Here is a 20,012-nt window from a genome sequence, read left to right on the forward strand (position 1 = left end):
CAGAATCTCCCCCTCCCCCCCACCCCCCCCGAAGCATAGCGGATTCTTAGTGCAGGCAAAATCCACGAGGAGAACAAATACGTGCAAGTCCTTTGGTTCCCTGCCCACACACCACTAGGTAATCCGGAGGACAGTCCGAATGAAGTGGCGCACAACGTGGCTTGAGGTCTTACGTTCCGAGTTGCGTCAGACGAAGCGGCCCCCGAACGGACTTTTCTGCACCGGTGTGGGAATGGGATGATCGGCTCATTAAATTTAATGACATGACAACACTATCCACTGCAAAGGAGGGAGTACCCTCCGCCTCACCCCAAGCTAAATCGGGCCCAGTCCGTTCAGTGGCGGCCGCTACAAACACGCACACACAAGAACCCTGTCATCATGCATCACATATATCTCGGTGTCTATAGCCCAAATCTATACCAGAACTGTACCACTGGAGCCACTCTTGACGATATTCTAAGGGAATGTCCAGCATTAGTCAGAAATTCTGGGGTCGCGGCCTCCAATGAAGACCTTCGGGCGCGTTGGTGGACTACGCTGCTCAGTTCGAGCCTGGACAAGCAACTTTGGGCAATCCAGAGGCCAAGGAAGCTGCCGGGAGACACGGTCTCTCCATTATCTCGTAGGTGGGAGCTCCGCCCAGCAATTCGCCGAAAATTAATAAAGTCTACCCCTCTCTCTCTCCTCTTTTACAGCATTCTTACGCAGAACCTTTGAGATTATTGTAAATAAAACAATAAAAATAAAAAGGGCGCTTGTACTCTCAGGAAATTGTGCAGGATCTTTAATCGTTGTCCGGTAATTACATAACTATTGTATGGGTGAAGCACCTTAAGCCTTGGGTCATGCGTCCTCGATGTATGTAGTAGTAGTAGGCAGCCAACTCTTGTTTAGTCCTTGGATTGTCTGCTGGATGGCGGTACTTGTATATGATGAATGTATGATGAGAAGATAGAAGACGGTGGTACTAGGAGTGCTCACTAGATGTAATGATGGACGGACGGACAGACACACAGACAGATGTACATATGGACAGGAGGGAGCAAGGATGACGGGCTATAGGCAATGTATCTAATACTGTACTTTCGTGTCACGGGTGTGAATTACGTCATTTTATATAAACAGTGTACACGTATATATGCAGCACAATTCCTCAAGCAAAAGTGCTTTTTCGTCCTGTGAGCATTATACCTCTAATTTTTCTGAAATGAGGGTTTGCGAATATTCAAAAGTTTTGCCCAACAATTTCAATAACGTTGCATCCAATGCTTACTCGAATCGCCCAGTGTATATTCAAAACACCGAATATCTTTCAATAATCAGCACCGACAGGAAACCGTGAAAGCAACAAAATGCCGGCGCTTCCAGACGTCCTTTTTGTCGCTTTCGTCATTGAATTTACAAATGTGCAGCGCCGGCTTTTACACCATCGACGTCCTAATAAACACCGGATGAAGCTATTCTTTGTTTAGAGCACCAGTGTCACCGATGAGAAAGCCTCATTAATCTAAGTTTATCACCATGAGATCGCTGTTTCTGATAAGTGATATGTACGTTTTAACATTTCAGAAGATTTGATTAATTATGCCATCTAATTCAGAAAACTAACGTATTACGGAATTCTGGGGAGTTTGTTCTCAGCATGATTCAAAATTACTTCACCTCGACATTACAATGCACAAGTTATAAGGGGTTATATTCACAGATGAAAGAAATAACTCTTGGGGTCCCAGAAGAAACATTATTAGGCCCTCTTTTTTTCTAATATATATAAACGACATACCCCTTACTCCAAATGTAGTTTTGTATGCTGACGACACAAGTTTATTTTTTAGTAACAGTCTACGTGGGCTGAAATCCACAGCTAATAATTGAGTGAATCAATTTTATAATTGATTCTCTGCAAACCAATTATAGCTGAATGTCAGTAAAAATAAATATGTTGTTTTTAAGCCTGTAAATAAACTGTATATGGCAGTCTTGTTTGTGTAAAATTTAATAACGCTGTAATAAAACAGACTTCAGTTTTTAAACTTCTCGGAGTTCTCGTTGATGAAAACCTCAGTTTCACAAAACATATCGTGAAGGTTCATTCCACCATCTGTAAGTCAACTGGTAGATTGTTTAGGATCAAGCACTTTGTTGCCGTTTGGTTAACACATCGCTTGTATCACGCAACAATTCAATAGTTACTGCCTCATATGGGGAACCACATGCCAATCAAACCTGAATAGGCTCATAAATCTTAAAAAACGAACTGTTCACTTAATATAAAGCCTTGGATATCGTGATCATGTGGCCAATGTATTTTTAAAACATCGTCTTCTAAAACTTACTTATCTATAATATCTTATGCTCGCAATATACATACAAGGTTAACTATAGAAAAATGCCATCTTTTTTTTCAAAAGTACCTTTCAAGTAACCATCAATGCAATTTTAGGCACGATAAGTTTAAAGTTCTCTTTTGTAGAACATTATACGGCACTAAACAACTTACATACCTAATCCTACCCTTTGTAAATGCACATCCCTGTACTATCAGTGTTTATCGAAACAGCGTGCCTTTTAGTTACTTTAGAAATACCATGAACAGGTACTTCCTTTATGTTAGTGACTGAATATATTACTAGGTCTCTTCTTTTGACGTATTGGTTTGGTTCAGTTTTGTATGCTTAACTATCCTTTTAGGTTGCTACTCTGCCAGTGCCACTTTGTGCTTGTATATATTTCTTTTTTGTTATTACAATTCTTATTGGCGTATACAAAATATTTGTTTCTGAAATGTGTTAGTTTCTTTTCTTCATTTTCATGTAACATAGTTACGTTTGTTACTCTATTGAACAAAGTTTGAGTATTTTTGATGTTCTATGCCACCGCTTGCTGCCCCACTATTGGAGCAATGTACGGGTGGCAAGGTCTCAATAAGGCAGACAATGTTCTCCCTTTTGCCTTGCCATTCAAAACTCACTCTGTGTCTGAAATAAATCACTTATTAGTATTGTTATAAAACCACCATATCATTATGAGAGACGCCGTAGTGGAGGGCTCCGGAAATTTCGACCATCTGGAGTTCTTTAACATGCACCCATATCTGAGTACACAGGCTTACAGCATTTTCGTCTCCATCGAAAATGCCGCCGCCGCAGCCAGAATTCGATCCCGTGACCAGCGGGTCAGCAGCCGAGTACCTTAGCCACTAGACCACCGTGGTGGGGCAGGTTGCTGTTTCTGTTGACCTCATTTGTGAGTCGTGACAAAACACCACGACATAAAGTAGACAGTACATCAAGTATCAATTTGCTTCGTTTTGCATTTCCAGTGATATTGGCACTTGCGTGGTCTTTTCTGTAAATTTACTTATGTGTTATTACCATGTGAGGTTTAATGGTGCAAAGTTTTTCTTCTGATGCGACTGCTGTCCAACGACCCGTTCTGACATTTATCTTGTATAAAGTGATCATGGGTACATGGCAGAACAGCTTCAGAAGAGTTATTACTTTACACGCTTACTTCTACAGCTAAAGGCGCAAAAGTTGAGTTCACGTAAATTGTTCTTTCAAATGCGTAATTCAACGCTGACTACTTTATTTTGCTGCTGAATCTCATGCTGCGTTCAACGATTTATCAATTTCATTCCATCTTGTGCTCTACAGTGTGTCTGCGTGTTCACTTCACCGATGAGCTAACTTTATGTCTTACTTTCATTCACAGCCTGGGTGCTAAATACCACCATCAATGCTGCAGTATTTTCTGTGTTGCTGCCTACAGTTACAAACATTTCGAAGGCTCTAGAGGGCACACTATATGTCAGCATGCATCACCTTGCGGAATTGCAATTCACGCCTTTTGTAAGTAATAGTAATGTTCAATTCTTGAAGTTTGCGCATAGTTGTTCCGAATAAAATATGTATGATTCAAACACTAGAATGAAAATAGTGACCTATACTATTCGACAGTGACCTGCACGTTGTGGTGAAAGGTTGTGTGAGAGACTGTTGTAGTCGATAAGAGCCGAGTATTTGTTCCGATGTGAGACTGCGAATACATGTACTTTCCCTCTGAGTGCTACCTCACTTATTGGCTTCTTGAGTATGAGTTTCTGTCGTTTCTTCTTCAAGTCTAGGCGAATCCGAGACCTCACCCTTTTATGGTTACTACACCGTACCTCCCCAAGCACTTCCACATGCTGCACTGTGCCTGGCTTTGCACTCGGTATGAAGTCTATTTCGTTCTTACTTTCAGAATTAGGGCTCCTTCATTTTCACCTATGGTTCACTCGTTTTCGGTACAAAGTGTTAAATATCTGTAAATAATGCGTTCTGTGAATTCTTCCAATAACTTCTCTCTGGCATTTCTAGTACCGGTACCATAATTTCCAACTGCGTGGTCTCCAGCCTGCTTCTTCCCTACCTTGGCGTTGAAGTCGCCCATCAGTATGGTATACGGTGTTCTTACTTTACTTATTGCCGATTCAACATCTTCATTGAAATTTTCAACTAAAACGTTGGATGTAGGCGCCTAGCCTTGTACCACCTTCATCTTTTATATCTTAATAAGCTTAATTAACAAATGATTCCACCCTTCCGGGAATGGTATAATATTCCTCTATGTTACCAGTTAAATTTTTGTGGATAAAGAACCCCACACCCCTTCTTATGGAAGCCAAGTCACGAAAACAACGGACATGCCCACTTTGTAGCACTGCATAGGCCTCATCTGTATTGAGCCCTACTACATCCCACTTAACACCATCTAGATTTTCTAATTGGACAGCTAGACTTGCCTCACTGGATAAAGTTCTAGTGTTGAGCGTTGCCAAGTTCAGGCTCCAATTGTGGCCTGTACGGACCCAGAGATTCTCAGCACCCTCTGCTGCGTTGAAGATCTTTTCACTGCCGTGGTCAGCTGCTTCGAAGCTGCTGGGGACTGAGGGCCGAGGACTATTTAACGTATGCTTCAGCGAAGTAGTGATCATTTACTGCACCATGGTGCAGTATATCCTTCCTCTGTTGAGGTATTGTGTTACCGGCGATGGTCACCGGCGAAGCCGCACCCCCGGCGTCTTTCATGCAATTGCATCAGCACGCGGATAACTTATTTTTAATCTGGTAGGGCATTGCGCAGCACCGGAATTAGAACCAGGACCTATTCTATGTGAGGCTTATACTATAATCATTACTCCACCGCGAACTATAATTTATTTACTATGTACTAAACATGCCATCGAATGCCATCATTGTGCGCACAACGTGAATCACAGACACTGGCATGAATATTGTGTAGCGCATATCATTCACGTCAGGACGAGGTCTTAGTTCGCAGTCGGCTACTTTGTCCATCGATAACTAGTGCAAAACTTACCGCAATGAATTGCGCGTCTATGCAAAATCTTGGTATTCTCGCGGCCATTGCATTTACTTAATACGCAATTGAACTAACATAGCACACGACGTCGGAGTAAGAGAAATATTTCACATCGCGTAACTTTAATGTGATGCCTGTCAGGACATACAATAGTGTTTTGGGGGCCGTTTGATCGACCCTTTTTATACTATAGGTACACCGTTCATGCATGATCAGCATGTTTTCTGAGTTGTGACATCAGTATAGCATGCATTTGCCATTCGTCGAGACATGAATAGCATGATAAGCGTGCCCCGTGCGCTATGACATATATGAAAAGGCAAAATTGTTCTTAATGTGCTGTAAACTGAAAGATGCATTGAGTGATGAGTGCACATTAGGAAAAGAGTGACAGGCTGTGTGAGCAATTTACATGACATTTAAATACCAATTAAGCAATCGTCCCCATCTCCCAAAATTTACAATGGCTAGATCCGTCGCCCTGACCACACACACTCACGCATACCACAGTGCTTCCATCTCTGTTTTCTTTTTTGTTCTAAGCAATGCGGTGACGAGGGAGCATTAGCCAGGAAGCTTCAGAGTTACTCCAGAGTTGGAATAACGTTTCTGGTTGGCAGCACAAGCACTCCATTCGTCTGGTACGCGCCGTGACGTAATATTATCCTACGAAACCTAAAAATTTTGAACTATAGGTATACCTTGTTGTGATAAGTGAGAGACACTACTAGTTATTGAAGAACAGACACGTGCCGTCCTTGCTCAGTCTATGATGATTCGGTGCTAGCAGGTTATCGCTAAAAACTACTAACACATCCTAGCGTCTACGCTGCTTTGCACTGCGTTCGTGTTCCCGAAACGTTGTCAATAATGGCGTCAGCACACAATATATTCTGCGCTACACATCTAGGACCCGTATTATACCAGAAGGCAATACAAAATGTTGTAGTGAGATCTCTTCCAGCTTGCCAAAGCAACGTCAAGGCAAACAAGGAAAATTGCAACCAACGAAAGATACCCTTAGGTTCATATTTATGTAACTTTGTTTATTAACAACTCACTGCATACCCAGTAAGGGCCGAACTAAGAGGAGAATAGGAACACAATATTAACATATGTAAAAAGAGGGGAAAGAGAAATGAACATGTTTTGTTTGAGCAAGAACACAATTTGTTAACAAGATGAAAAAAATGGTGCGTACATGAACAGTCCGAAACCTAACATATAAAAAAATAATGTGAACAGACGACACTATTAAAAGTGCAAATAAAAGATGGCCAGTTTGTTATATTATCCAAAAGGTGCACCAAAAGCAACGACGTAATCAAGAAGTTATTGCATCAATAGCGCATGAATCAGCCACGGCTGAGTTTTCAGCAAGTAGTGGCACAGAAAAAAACAGTATATTTAAAAACGTTATTGCTCGTTGTATAAGGCGTTAAGGATGCTGCATAGTGACGTCTCGTTCAGCCTACAACAAGCGGCTTCATACTGGTGCTTGTACTATGCACGTGAGTTCGTTATGCCTTTATTACCCTTTCAATGCAATAGCCTTCAAAAGTCCGCCTTTCCTACGCATTAAAACAAGCTTTATTAAAATTATTTCTGCTCATATAATCTACTCAAAAAAACCACAATGTCTAGATCGTAGATATTCGCAATAACTCAGAGGAACTCACACGGGCTCCCGCTCACCGTGCGGTCTTCACAGCGGAATGCCTTGCGAAAACGCGCCGTCTTTGCGACCAGGTCGCAGAGTTCTGTACGTTCTTTGTCTCCGCAGAAATGGCTACACAAACTCACAAAGAACGTTTGGTCTTCACTCATTGACTCCAGGAATCGGAGCTTGGAATAGCTTTGCGTAGCGGAATTGCTGTCCTCAAAAGCCCGTAGAGTCACGTTCAAGGCGAAGACCTCTGCGAGTGCTCGCTTCTCGCGTCTGGTCTTCGCATCATAGAGCGAGCACTTCAGCTTCTGAGCCCATCGAGAATCTGGCTGCCCCTTGCCGTCGAGCATTCTTCCGTGACTGTCGAGTGCACAAACCAGGCTACGGGCGATTTCGAAACCCAGGCCGCTGAACATCATGAGACTGGAGCCATTCCTGCATTCAAAACCCGCAAGGTGAACACGTCATCAGTGCTGTACAGCCAGCGGCAGAAAGGGAGTGGAATTCAAGGTAAAGCAAATGTTTGGGCAAGTTGTTTCACAGTTGTGAAAGAATTTCACAGCACACAAAGACAGGCAATCCAGTGAAGTGCATTTACTGCTCTTAGGTCATACTCAACGCAGTGTATGTGTGCCTTCCTGGCTGCTACGTTTTCTTGAGTGGTTAAAACCACTCATTGGCAGTCTAGTAAAGACCTTTAATTTAATATTACAACGTGATCGTTTCAGGCTTTCATCAACACCAAAGTGCAATCCCACCTCTAATTTTATAAAAATATACCATAATGGTACGCTTTTTTATGTACAGATAAGTAGGCGTTATGGGGCGATTTCAGTATGCTTTCTCTACCGTATATATTTACAGTTCAGTTGAATATCATCACTGAAGTGTTTCAGCATTTCGTCTCCATCTTAATGCTGTTGCGGTAGCCAGATATCTATCCCAAGTTTTTGTACTTAGCTTCGTGACATCAGAGGGGCCAAGCTACGCCAACGCAGATATCATCCATGTCATCAGTAATCACCTAGTGCACTTCCCTCTAGCTCTAGCCTACTTTCTTTCCTTATGTGTGACCTTCGGATCCGGAGGTCACTGACGGCAAGTTGTCTTTTCGCCCACTTCACTTACTTCACGTCTACATCCAGAATATTTACGATACACTTAGAACAGTACAGTAAACGTTCCCCAATCCTTCGTTGGCTTCATCGTCTGCTGGTTTTCGTTGAAGATACAACTAGAGTATGGCGCATTCCGAGTGTTAAAAGAATCTGCATGCAGAAGTTTGGACCACCTATTCTAAGAATGCCTTCGTTCTTGCATACCTCAAAGTATAAGCATGAGCTGCTTTTACATTGCACCGCTGTGCCACATTGTTGTGTATTTCTTTGGCTCTGGAGCATGAAAGAGAGACAGGGATAGTAGCGCGAACAGCAGGGGCGTTCATATTGCCGGATGTGTTGAGCTCGGGTCGCATTCTGCTTCTTCGCGACCAGCCTCAACTCATCCTCGAGATGGCAACTGGCCGAGGCTCTCTCTTAATGCTCACTGGTTTAGAAGTGAATCGATCATTGTACTGTTCAGCCGTAAGGCATGCATGGTTAAGGCGTTCAGTGCAGATCGCTTGGCAGCCAACTCCAGAGCAACAGTAGCGGGAGCCACAGCAGCAACCACGGCAATTGAACAATTTTCTACCATGGCCTCTGTGATGGCCAGCGCACGGCGTGTTTTGCTTCGTTCAATTGAACACTGCTAGATGGCACCGCCTATCTAGCATAACCAGGCAAAAACAAAACTTTTAACCGCTCGCGTGAATCCCCATAGTAACGCCAGGCGGTTCTATTTTCGATAAAGCAAACAGAAATGGACAAGCAGCATTTTACTATGTCTTTTTTATGCACAGAAGATTCTTTTTATTGCAGCTAGTTTGATTACTAGTGAATGATAGTAGTCGGATGATCTGACGTCCTCGGGATTATTTTCAAACTATCCCACTCATGGGGCCAGTCGTGTGGCACGTTTAGCCTAATTTCTCGGTAAGTAGGGCACTGCAGTTGAAAATGTTGCCGTTTTAAACGTTGTCTGACAGTGAGCTTTCACTCTTACATAATTTTTATTTGCCTTTAGTGTCTCTTTAACATCTTCGAAAGCCAACTGTTGTACTGTTGGTAATCCCACTCACCTTCTATAGGAAGGTGCAAGGAGGGCCCACACACCGACTTCAAGGTAATTTTGGCTGTACAGGTAGCGGACGCTACGAGTAAACCAGCGGACGCGCCTCGTGAAAAGGCTGGAGTAATAGCGGCTGGTCCTCGACTCCTGCAGCACTTTCATCGTTTGAAGCCGTAGAGAGAACAGTGACGTGCCTTCTGCGGGAAACGCTGTGGTGATCTCGTTGAGCATCTGCCTGCTGAAGAATGGTTCGGGAGGCCAAAGAGAAATGCCTAGTTCGTCGGCTATCTTGGCTTCCGCCCTAAGCCTTGTCAACGGAGTGATACTATTAGTATTTGTAATGACAACGCGCAGGGCGTTAGTAATAGAATCCAGTATGGCTTTCACGTCAGCCCGTTGCGATGCGTTGAACAGTTTTGACATGTAAACAGCGACAATAGCGAGACCGTGCATTTCGTGAACAGCTAAGAAGCACAGAGTCCTGGAGCTCAATGTTTCAGGGTTTCCATGCCCAGAATAGAACGTGTCGAATCTGGCACCCATCGTCCACCCGTAGATGTAAGCGAACATCCACCCCGTCACATTTAGAGCTACTTCATACGGTAGATCTTCGAGCATGGTGAAAGCGTCGTTGATTGTCGCCTTGTTAAAGGCGAGTATTTTAGTTTCATTCCAAAGGGTCATGCCGAAAGCGTCTTGAAGTGAGTTCCGTAATGCGGCCAGCCACTGGTCAGAACCCACACTCCGAGACAGGACATGGACTTCTGCGATGGGCATAATTACGTCTACTTCATCTGCTTCTTCACCCTCCGGATCCCGGCGAAAGGACAAAGTGTTCCGCACAATTCCTTCATCGAGACGCAGGTCGGTCAGTTCTGTTTTGCTGAGCGTCACGGTGCCTCCAGAAAGGAAAGACGCCATCTGGTGGCGTAAGCACAAAATATTTCTGATTAAATGGTCAGTAAGGGGTGTATTGACGCTACAAAATAACACGTTTCAAGAGACTGTTGTATTATATTGAAAGTGTTTACGAAAGCATGGCTTCAAAGATATACCTAATCGACAACCTGAACATACCCTATATAGCACGGGCAGAAACGTATGTGCAGAACAAATGCAGGAGCCTTAAAATTGAGCTTCCTTTTTTTTTTCTTCGTCTTTGGCTCTTCGAGAAGTTAGCGTTTTTAAGCAGGCTGTGTGGAGTTACTAAAGATTGTTAAGCAGCGCAGTTTCATTGCCATATATATTCGACGTACAGGACTCTTGCGTGTTTTAGATTTAAAAAGACGTTTGTCATTATTACAGCTTCTTGGGTCAATTGTACGTCCTGCGATTGCCAGCGTACACTTTAAGCCCACGAAGGCGACTCAGAATTCCGCCAAACGAATTTTTGGCTGCAATCAGTCTTTGACTCTTGTACCTGGCATCGTGTTATGCCAAATGTATACTGGCGTCGCCTCATGTAAACAATGCAATGCGTTTCCAAACTTGTAAACTCGAATTCCGGAAATTTTTGCCACTTTTGAGCAAAACAACTGCCCGAAGTACTCTTCTAATAATCTTAGTTTTTTGATACACAACAGTAACATATTCGGTGAAAAACATTAAAACGAGGTGTGTCTCTCGAGCCAGCGTTTCGGTAACGGGCCTTGCTTACATGATGGCGCTCATGAGGGCAGGGCCACTTTGCCAGCCGTTGGCTGCAGTGGCACACCTCTGTTCCAGAATTTTTCACCTGCTCAGGCCTTCATTTTCCCCTGAATCTCTGCTACAAAGATACTTTTATGTCACCAACATTTTCCGCCTTCCGAGAAATCAAAAATCTAAAAGCTGAATTATTATTGAGGCTGGCTTGACTATCACTTGAGCTTAATTGATAAATTTGCTCAAACTGTTATAATACTCCGATGCTATAGATACGATTATGTGTTAATACTTTGTTTTTACCGTTATAGAAATAAATTTTATAGTCACAAATGATTCAATCACAAGAGGTACAGGTGGATGCAGTAAAGCTCTAAAATATCATCAAGAAATAGCAGTATTTTGAGAGTCTCATTAAGCTGCCCATTTCTGGGGTGGGTGTTGTATGCGCAACACACACTAAAGTTCCAATACAGTCTCTCTATTTTCCGATTCTGGCTTGTATATTTGTTACCAATGAATCTAATGAAAAAAACATGATTGTCAAGAGGTTTATTTGATCCGCTAAAACAGCCTGATTAAACGAACCCAAGACGTTCACTTTATTGCTTGCATAAAAATAAACAAAGGTGGTAAACTACACTCGCGATTATACCGTACCTGGCTCGCTTGATGGTCCCACCACCACATTTTATAGCTCAACCCATTCACACTGTGTTCCAGGCTGCTTTTTCATATTAACCTATCAGGCTCATAACGAATGTTCAACTGTAGAACCTGTTTGATTTTCTTGTCTTCATGACTACTTTGCTCTTTATTGCGTCCTTCAAGCATAAATAAGTAATGTCTTACCTATTTCGCCTATTTTATTCACCGCGCAAGAAGCAACGTAACTTTGCTGATTGTCTGTAAGCTTGCAAATTATATTAAAAATAACATTCACGCATCAGCATCTTGGCAAAACGTGCCCTATGCACTTAAAATTCATGTATGGTACTTTTATGATTACTCTTTAGGAACTCCGATGCTGTGGACCACCTGCTCTCGGACAACGCCTCCTATATTTCTTTCAGTGACAGTGCAAACGCGCACTTATCAACGGAGCCGTCAGTCTGCCTTCGTACATGGAATGGTCGTATTTCGAAGCTGCATGAGGGGTCGCGCTAGGGAGCCTACATGACCACCTGTCTCACGTAGGCTCCCTAGGTCCCACTTCTTGCGTCACACGTGCTTCCGAGCGCTTCACTCTGCAGATGCGACAGACGTGTTTCTCACCACAATAGCGTACGTCTGTCAGATTCGTTCCTTTGTGCTCCTTTTTTGTCGCTAAAAGCAACGCCGCCACCGCATCACGGCGCAGCTCATGTAGTATCATTGCAGTGATGCATCCCCATTGGTTGCTCGCATAGTGTCACGAATGGCGACACACTATCTCAAAACCGTATCTTTTACAGAGGCAGCACGACAGCCAACATAGACAAGAGGAATGCAAGACACCACCCCACGGCTCTGTACGCACCTGAATGAGGAATTCGTACAATTTCCTTCGTCAGGCACTGCATGAGGGGGTTGCCTCCCCCATGACAGCAAAGCACACGGGAAGGCTAGACGATGGGCGAGAGCAGGAAAGGGGCTAAAGGAGAGGGTGGTGAGCGGCTGGATTGGGCGCATCTAGCTGGAATTGATCCCCAAAGATGTGTCTCTACTCTAGTATTACCTTTAAATTTAAAAGCATTATAAAATATCAGGCGAAAATTGAATAAACGTATGAAGAAGGGTTCGACACGAAAGGCGCCGTTTTGTTTCTTCTGCACTGTTCATTTGTTGACCTTCTCTCATAAAGCAAAGTTTTCCGAGGAAGAAAGGCATCAAATTAAAAGCAGCATTCGCAAATATTAAGCTAAGCAATACGCTCAATCGCCAACAGTCCTGTCAACTGAATCAACGTGTCGAAAAGCCGATACCTGCAGGACAGCGCACGTTTCAGAAGACCATGAGAAGCACTCGAGAGGTGAAACATTGACCTAAGCCATAAGAGCATGCGACCGTCGTCGTTCAAGTCTGTTGCGGTACTTCACGCTCACGTAATGAACTGTGCTTAAAAACTTCCTGTTTAATTTCATTATGAGCACATGTATTTACTCTACATATTCAGCGAACTCATATGCAAAGGAACTACGTTTCTATAAAACGACCTGCTGTACAACTCCGTCGTATGCGTCATCTCCAAGGGACGAAAGCTGCGCCATGCGGAACACAGGCACAGGTCCTGGGTCGTCCAGGGTGACAATGAAGCTTTCTTCACGGTCCAAGTTCATAACGTTCACGTCGAACCAGAGAGATACTCGCCAGTTCAGGGACAAGTCCACCAGCATGGGAAAGATCGGGTTACCTGCGCAAGCGAATGCGCACCGGTGTGTTCTTTTTCTCGATTCTCAAAGCCGATACCTGTGATAACGAAGCTTTGTTTGTCCTGAGCTGAACGTAAAATTTCACGACGGGGTTTGTCGTCTCAACACACGAAAGCTTACACCAACTCGGTGCATTGGATAAGGTTTTGATCTGTCAAATCACAATTCCATGACGATACCACCAAAATTTCGTTTGTGCATCTCGAAGTCTAGGCCTGCGTGTCACAATCGGGTGCATTGAGCAGAAGCTACGCATATATCTGTGGCGTCATGGCACCCACTGTCGCAAGAGCCTAAGCTCCCGCGTGCATTGTGCGGTTTGGCTACCTGTCAATAAAAGTCACCACGTGGAGTCAGCAGTTAGATTTCGTACGCTTCGGTGAGCTGCTGACACACCCCGTATTGACACCTTTCATCACTACAGCTTATCACCCACTGTCCAATGAACTTAACTCTTCCAGTACCTCAAACAATCTCTCATGCTGCATAGATACCTAAAGAGACACTCCAGAGGCCTGTGGCTTTGCTCGTCATAACAGGTACACGCAACAAATATCTGGGCGGCTCCTTTGTTAGCTCGTCTGCACCCATATGCTCACTGAACTTTCTCGCTGAGGTGTTTTTTCTGAAAACGTTCACACGTAGTTCCTCTACACTTTCAAAGCACCTGATTTAAGTCAGTTTTTCATGCACTGAATACTTCTATCCAGGTCTTCGTCTATAACTGCGCTGTGCGTAAGCTTTTGCAACTTCACGACACCAGCCCGATCTAGTTCTCGTGCGCTGGCCTGACTCGGCGTGACCATGGACGTGAGCTTTATTGGCTGATATAATATGTGTCAAGTCCGCCTATAACCCATCCTAACCTTCTAATGAGCCGATTTCGCAAGCCATTCTAAAGTCGTAAATTCAGTTTAAGAGTAGCAAGTGTCCTGTCTTAGTCTTCATTGTTTCGTTTAAGTGTGCTACTGCACTGTACGGTATATTGATCAGTCACCAACTAGTCCAGCTCTCACCTTACTGAACTTCATTTCACTGTTTCCACTACGAGCCTTCCAAAACACCACATGTCACTCTAAGTTCGCGTTAGCCGTCCGGCTTGCTTCCACACTTAGCGAGTGGAAGCCACTGCAACTTGAGGTGCATTGCACATCAATAAAAAGAGTGGATACTTGCCTACTCACGAATGCAGATGCTCTGTATGGCATGCTCTAGCACAGGCTAGTGTTCAAAACTGTTGAAACCTCTGACACGTACTGTTGATTTTCTTCAGAGGTCCACATGCAGAGGTGCACCATGTGGCCCCGCCGTGGCGGTCTAGTGGGTAAGGTATTCGGCTGCTGACCTGCAGGCCGCGGGTTCGAATCCCGCTGCGGCGGCTGCATTTCTGATGGAGCGGAAATGTTGTGGACCCGTGTGCTCAGATTTGGGTGCACGTTAAAGAACCCCAGGTGGTCGAAATTTCCGGAGCCCTCCACTACGGCGTCTCTCATAATCATATGGTGGTTTGGGGACGTTAAACCCCACATATCTATCTATCTATCTGCACCATGTGTCCTGCGAGTACCTTCCGTCTCTGCTCACCTAGGTATATGAACAAACAATGAGTGGATACACAAGGCCACTTATTATTCTTTACTGTATAAATTACAGGTTCATTTCAGTTCAGCTTATTACCTAAAAGGCCTCCTTCCTAGGAAGCTTTGCATAAGGTGAAGCTTGCTTCACCTTCATAAGGGAAGCTTTGCTTGGGTGAAGTTTCGTAGATGTTAAAAATTAACGGGAAGCATCGTTTTAGTGTTTCAAGCAATCAACGATACAATCTTGCAAAGCAGATGAAGCAGAATAGTTTATGCTATTCCATAACTTCTCCTTTTATTGCACGAAAGCCGCCGTATGCACGTAAAATTTACAACCTGAAAAATGTTCAAAATTAAACATGCCGTTAAATGCACCCGTCACGGCAAAACACATTCGTAAGCATTTGTAACCCGGGAACTAAGAAATTAATACTTGTACGCTTTCATGGTCTAGATTACTTCTAGTGATAAAATGAACTTCTCCCACTATGTGATCTCCATACTGATTATTTTGTCTTTAAACTCCTACTACGAGCTGTATTCGTAAAACTCGTACTCGTAAAATCCATGCACGATCGCTTAGCCCCCGTCGTCAGTTTTGCGTTCATTGCACCTTGAACAGTCCGGGTTCTTTGTGAATATTCTCGTTAATAATAGTATATCTTCCTTGGGACTCTTAAAATACTACTAATACAAAATATGCCCAGCAAATGCAACTGCCACGGCGAACATGGCTGACACCAATCTTCTCTTATTTTTTATATTTTTTTTTATTTCTTATGTGCTTGTCTGCGTGCGTATTCAATAGAGCCATGAGATAGCTCGATGTATGCATTTTTTTAGTGGCAAACCTATGGATATTGCACAACATTGCAGCTGCATTGTACAAGCTCTCATCACTGCTCCAGGGAAGAAAAATTGCGTTCAAAAAATGTTTTTTTCGAGTTTCCATTATTTTTTTTACCAAAACAGTCACGATAAAGTCTTGTGCATAACAGTTTATGTGTCATTTATGAACACTGAATATAAAAGACCTTTCTTGCGAATGAAATGTCCCAGACAATGGGTTTCCTACAACCCAGTACTGTAACCCATCTTCTGGTAGCTCTGTAAACTCACGTGCCAATGGGCATCTTTGGAAGCCGGCAGGCGCAAACACCGGGAGCAAAAGAACACAAAGCATTCAGCCGCATGCCGCAAAGTGAATTGCTTCTGTTTGCTCTTTTGAGTACACTTCTAAAATGCTCAACCACATCATATGCAAATTAATACTTGACGTTAAAAGCATATGACAATTGTAGTGGTCAATAACTTTTCAAATACTGAATAACTACAACAATTTTTGCTAGGTCCCGTAACAATTACTCACTTTTCAATATGCGGTATCTATTTACTCTACTTGGTACCTGTAAGTAATGTACTAAAGCACAAAAAGGAAAACATAGTTGTGTGAGCCTGTCTATTTTTATTCCCGCGAACATTATTGGGAATTTGGCGCAGCATTTTGCTTCAAAAAAGAACTGTTAATAATAAATATACAAGTGTTCAATATATTATAAGTTATGTGCGTCTGGCGATCTACAAACACTTAATCAATATTGCCACAATCACTGAGCAGCAGAGAAAGTAGCTAGCAAAGTTAACGGATTAACGGGAATCAGCAGTGCTATGTGTCTAAGCACCTCATGTCTTCTTGAAAAACATCTTAAACGTATTAGCGTTTATGCATCATCCATACGCTTGCTTATTGACGCAATGTAAATTTTTGGTGACAACTCACCTGACTCTTTGCTTGCACGTTTGGGTAGCTTTGGTTCCATAGGCCACATCATTCCATGTTCACGCATAAACTGGACGAATGGTGCCGGATCCGTAGTCTGTGGTCTATTCAGGCACATGTACAGCGCCCGCGAAGCCTTCAGTTCGTAATCGTGCGAGATGCCTGTGTTCGTCCGAGGAACTTCTTCTATTTCGTGCATAAAGTCCTCCACCTTTATACTGTACATTCTTAGCACCTTTTCTTCGTCAACGTCGAAAGCCGCCTTGGTGTGATTAGTGCAGAAATACAGAAAATTAGTGCCATGTTTAGCAGATAAATGCTAGAAAAAAACACGGTAAGCCTTTTTTCATGAATTGTTAAAGTGACATCATCGTTTAGTTGGGTCTTTTATTATATTTAGGGCACAAAATGGTGAACTTTATTAATATCCATGTCGCAAAAGTAAGTAAACATGAATGAAAGTTTGGGTGAAAATTTGACGCATGCCAGAAAGATATAGTAAAGCATATAGGTTACTAGAACTCCTATCCCTCGATATGTCGTCGCTCTCTGGCTTACCACCTCATGACTCTTTCTCTCTCTCTGCACATTTATTCCTATTTTTTAATCCCTCCTCACCCTCATCCCTACAGTGAGCTACTGTTGAGGTGTCGCTCGCCGAAGCAGACAGTTACGGGGCTCACTTTTCTCTTCCTTTCTCTCTTAGAACCACTTTGTGAATCCCATTTTACGTCAAAACTGCCATGTCAGCCTTCAGATAGGACTTGGCAAGGAAAAGCGGCAGAGGGTTTGACGCCGTGCCACGGTCAGAATAATAGTGCACGAGGGCCGCATGTCACTGACCCCTGAGCTAGACCATTTTAACGTGCACATATATCTAAGGGCACAGATGTTTTGGCATTGTTCTCTCATCTAATCGTGGCCACCATGACCGGCGATTGAACCTGCGCTGGTTAGCTTAGTAGTCATATAACCTTGGCCGCTGTAGTACCATTGCGGGTAATGAGTATAACAATGTCAGTACTTTAACTTTGGTGCTTCAGGAGACATTCGCCAAAATTACAGAAGCTTAGTAGCTCAGATATGAAGCATCTGTCTGTGTGTGTGCTGCGGTGGAGGGTGGAGTAAGGGAACGTTCAATAAATAGCAAAAACTCTAACAATGAAAAAACGTTAATCTTTTTATAATGTATCATTTTCCTCTATTCTCTGTTGTACGAGCCTGCAGACTTCCCCTCCCCCTTTTCTTGTGAATGGAAGTGGGCTCCAACCCACGCTGTGCCTATGGTTTACAAGAGAAGCTGTGCTGTTACTTTATACGATATACCAATGGGAGATAGTAATATTATATGGATTAATGCGAACCATAAAATGATTGACAGCAATACAAGGGCGCCTTGCTTCCGTGTTAGAACTTTTTTTTTCGGGAGTCCTAACTTGGCATGGCCTTCACATTGCCATGGCCACTGACATAGCGTAAGACTACACAAACGAAATCGCTACATAAAACTCGTTGCCATAGAATGCGTTTTCCACATGTGAATCACACGTGGCGAAAGCTAAGTTGTTCGAGTTGATAGAAAGTGCCTAAACTGGTTAAATTACTTTGAAAATACGTTACAAGTGTTGACACAAGCATAGCGAAACTGGCGTTAAGTCGTGCAAAGTCTGAACCAGCAAAGCTGGATGATTCTGAAGTCTTCTAACCTTGCTACTAGGCTACTTCAAGGTTGTTTCTAGGTGTTCCGAGCAAATTGCTAACGATTAGGTGTTATATTGGCTCCCACTATGATACCAGCTCGGTAACTTCTGGACGAATGCTTAACAATAGAGAACGCATAACCATAATGAACAATAGGACTTCGCGAACAATACATACCCAAAGCTGCACTTGCGTAGAAAACACGTAGCTAATGCTTTGTAATTAGCGCAAAAGTTTCTTGATAGCTGCGAGAAGATTTATTACGGCACGCGTAGTACCTCTAGCGGTAGATACTTCTAGCATATATTCATCGAACAGTTTTGTAAACATGCATCTGAAGAAATCCAAGCATCTTTGGCTCTAAAGCCGAGACTGACTGCTGTCGCCGAACTTCGAACGAATTTTGTTTAGATGTTACGTGGCGATTCGCACCTTGCAATAACTGTAGTTAACACGGTCTTGCTTGCCAATGATGTATTGCTTCAAGAATGACACGAGGTTTCGTGCACCTACGTTTCCGCAGACGTAATGGTAGAAGTGGGAACACGGGTCTACCGAGAGGTTGAGCCTCGCGAGCAGAGAACTCCCGAACAGGATGCAGTCTTCGGTCGTGCAGACATGTTCCTCACTAGCATGTCGCGACGCCAGTTGTCGAGTGATGAAGACAGTCATGGCCACCACCACGAGAATACAGAGGAAGATAGCGCTAGACAGCGCCGCCCTCGAGGCCTCCTCTTTTTCTAGCTCGAGAACCGATGGCGAAGACGAACGGCGCCGCACGGGAATGACCTAAATAGAGAACAGGTGAAAACAGCCTCCTCAAGACAACTTCGAAAAGTTAGGCAGATCGACCACTCAAGCGAGAAGTGTAAGTGATAACAATGTTTTTTAGAGGCGAAGCTTCTTATAACGGCACCCGTTCATCTCTCGTAACTGTTGCGGTATGTAACCAGTATAACATTTTGACCTCCAAGGTGGTGCCAGTGGGAGATTTCTTCTGTGCGTTGTTGAACAATAAAAAATATTGCTCAACGTACATGCCAATGGCTACCAAGGGGGAATGAGAGACAGGAGCATTTGGCTTTTGGCTAACGCACACGCTGCAATCCCTATTAGCAGCCATTGCCATCTACATTGAGCACTGTCTGACAAAAAAGGGTTGCTACGTCATACTCGCTGGGTGTAACCTCCTTAGTTTTAGAAAGGTTTAGCGAGCGTTGAGCCGCGGTGCCATGAATACAAAGAACTAGTATATACCATGAATGAACTTGAGGTGGTTAAAGGTGGGAAGTAGATACGAAGCGCAAGCCGTGAAAAAGCAACAGCCGAATTCTCCTGTCTCTCATTCCTTATTAGCAGCCATTAGCATGTACATCGAGCACTATCTGACAGGAAAAGGTTGCTACGTTATATTCGCTGGGCGTAACCTCCTTGGTTTTTGAAAAGTTTAGCGAGCGTTGGACCGCAGTGCCATGAATACAGTGAACTAGTATATACTATGAGCTGGAGGTGGTTAAAGGTGGGAAGTAGACCCGAAGCGCAAGCCGTAAGAAAGTGTGCGTGTGCCACCTCTCGTTTAGTCCTTGGAATGTCCGCTGGATGGCGGTGCTTCTATATGGGGAATATAGGATGAAAAGATGCGAGATGGTGGTACTTGGAGTGTTCAATAGATGGACGAACGGACACACAGA

General features: G+C 43.5%; 1 protein-coding gene across 1 annotated transcript in view; it reads right to left on the minus strand.

Moving 5' to 3' along the window:
• Positions 1-7,035: 7,035 nt before the first annotated feature.
• LOC142784777 (neprilysin-1-like) overlaps positions 7,036-20,012 on the minus strand; it is a 33,086-nt gene continuing 20,109 nt past the window's right edge. Inside the window, exons 2-6 of the mRNA XM_075883276.1 lie at positions 18,835-19,110; positions 16,621-16,882; positions 13,054-13,241; positions 9,216-10,126; positions 7,036-7,471 (exon numbers count right to left, since the gene is read on the minus strand). Of these exons, the coding sequence (XP_075739391.1) occupies positions 7,036-7,471; positions 9,216-10,126; positions 13,054-13,241; positions 16,621-16,882; positions 18,835-19,110 (2,073 nt within the window). The remainder of the gene's footprint in view (positions 7,472-9,215; positions 10,127-13,053; positions 13,242-16,620; positions 16,883-18,834; positions 19,111-20,012) is intronic.

Source organism: Rhipicephalus microplus, unplaced genomic scaffold (genome assembly GCF_043290135.1).
Source record: "Rhipicephalus microplus isolate Deutch F79 unplaced genomic scaffold, USDA_Rmic scaffold_15, whole genome shotgun sequence".
NCBI classification, from domain to species: domain Eukaryota; kingdom Metazoa; phylum Arthropoda; class Arachnida; order Ixodida; family Ixodidae; genus Rhipicephalus; species Rhipicephalus microplus.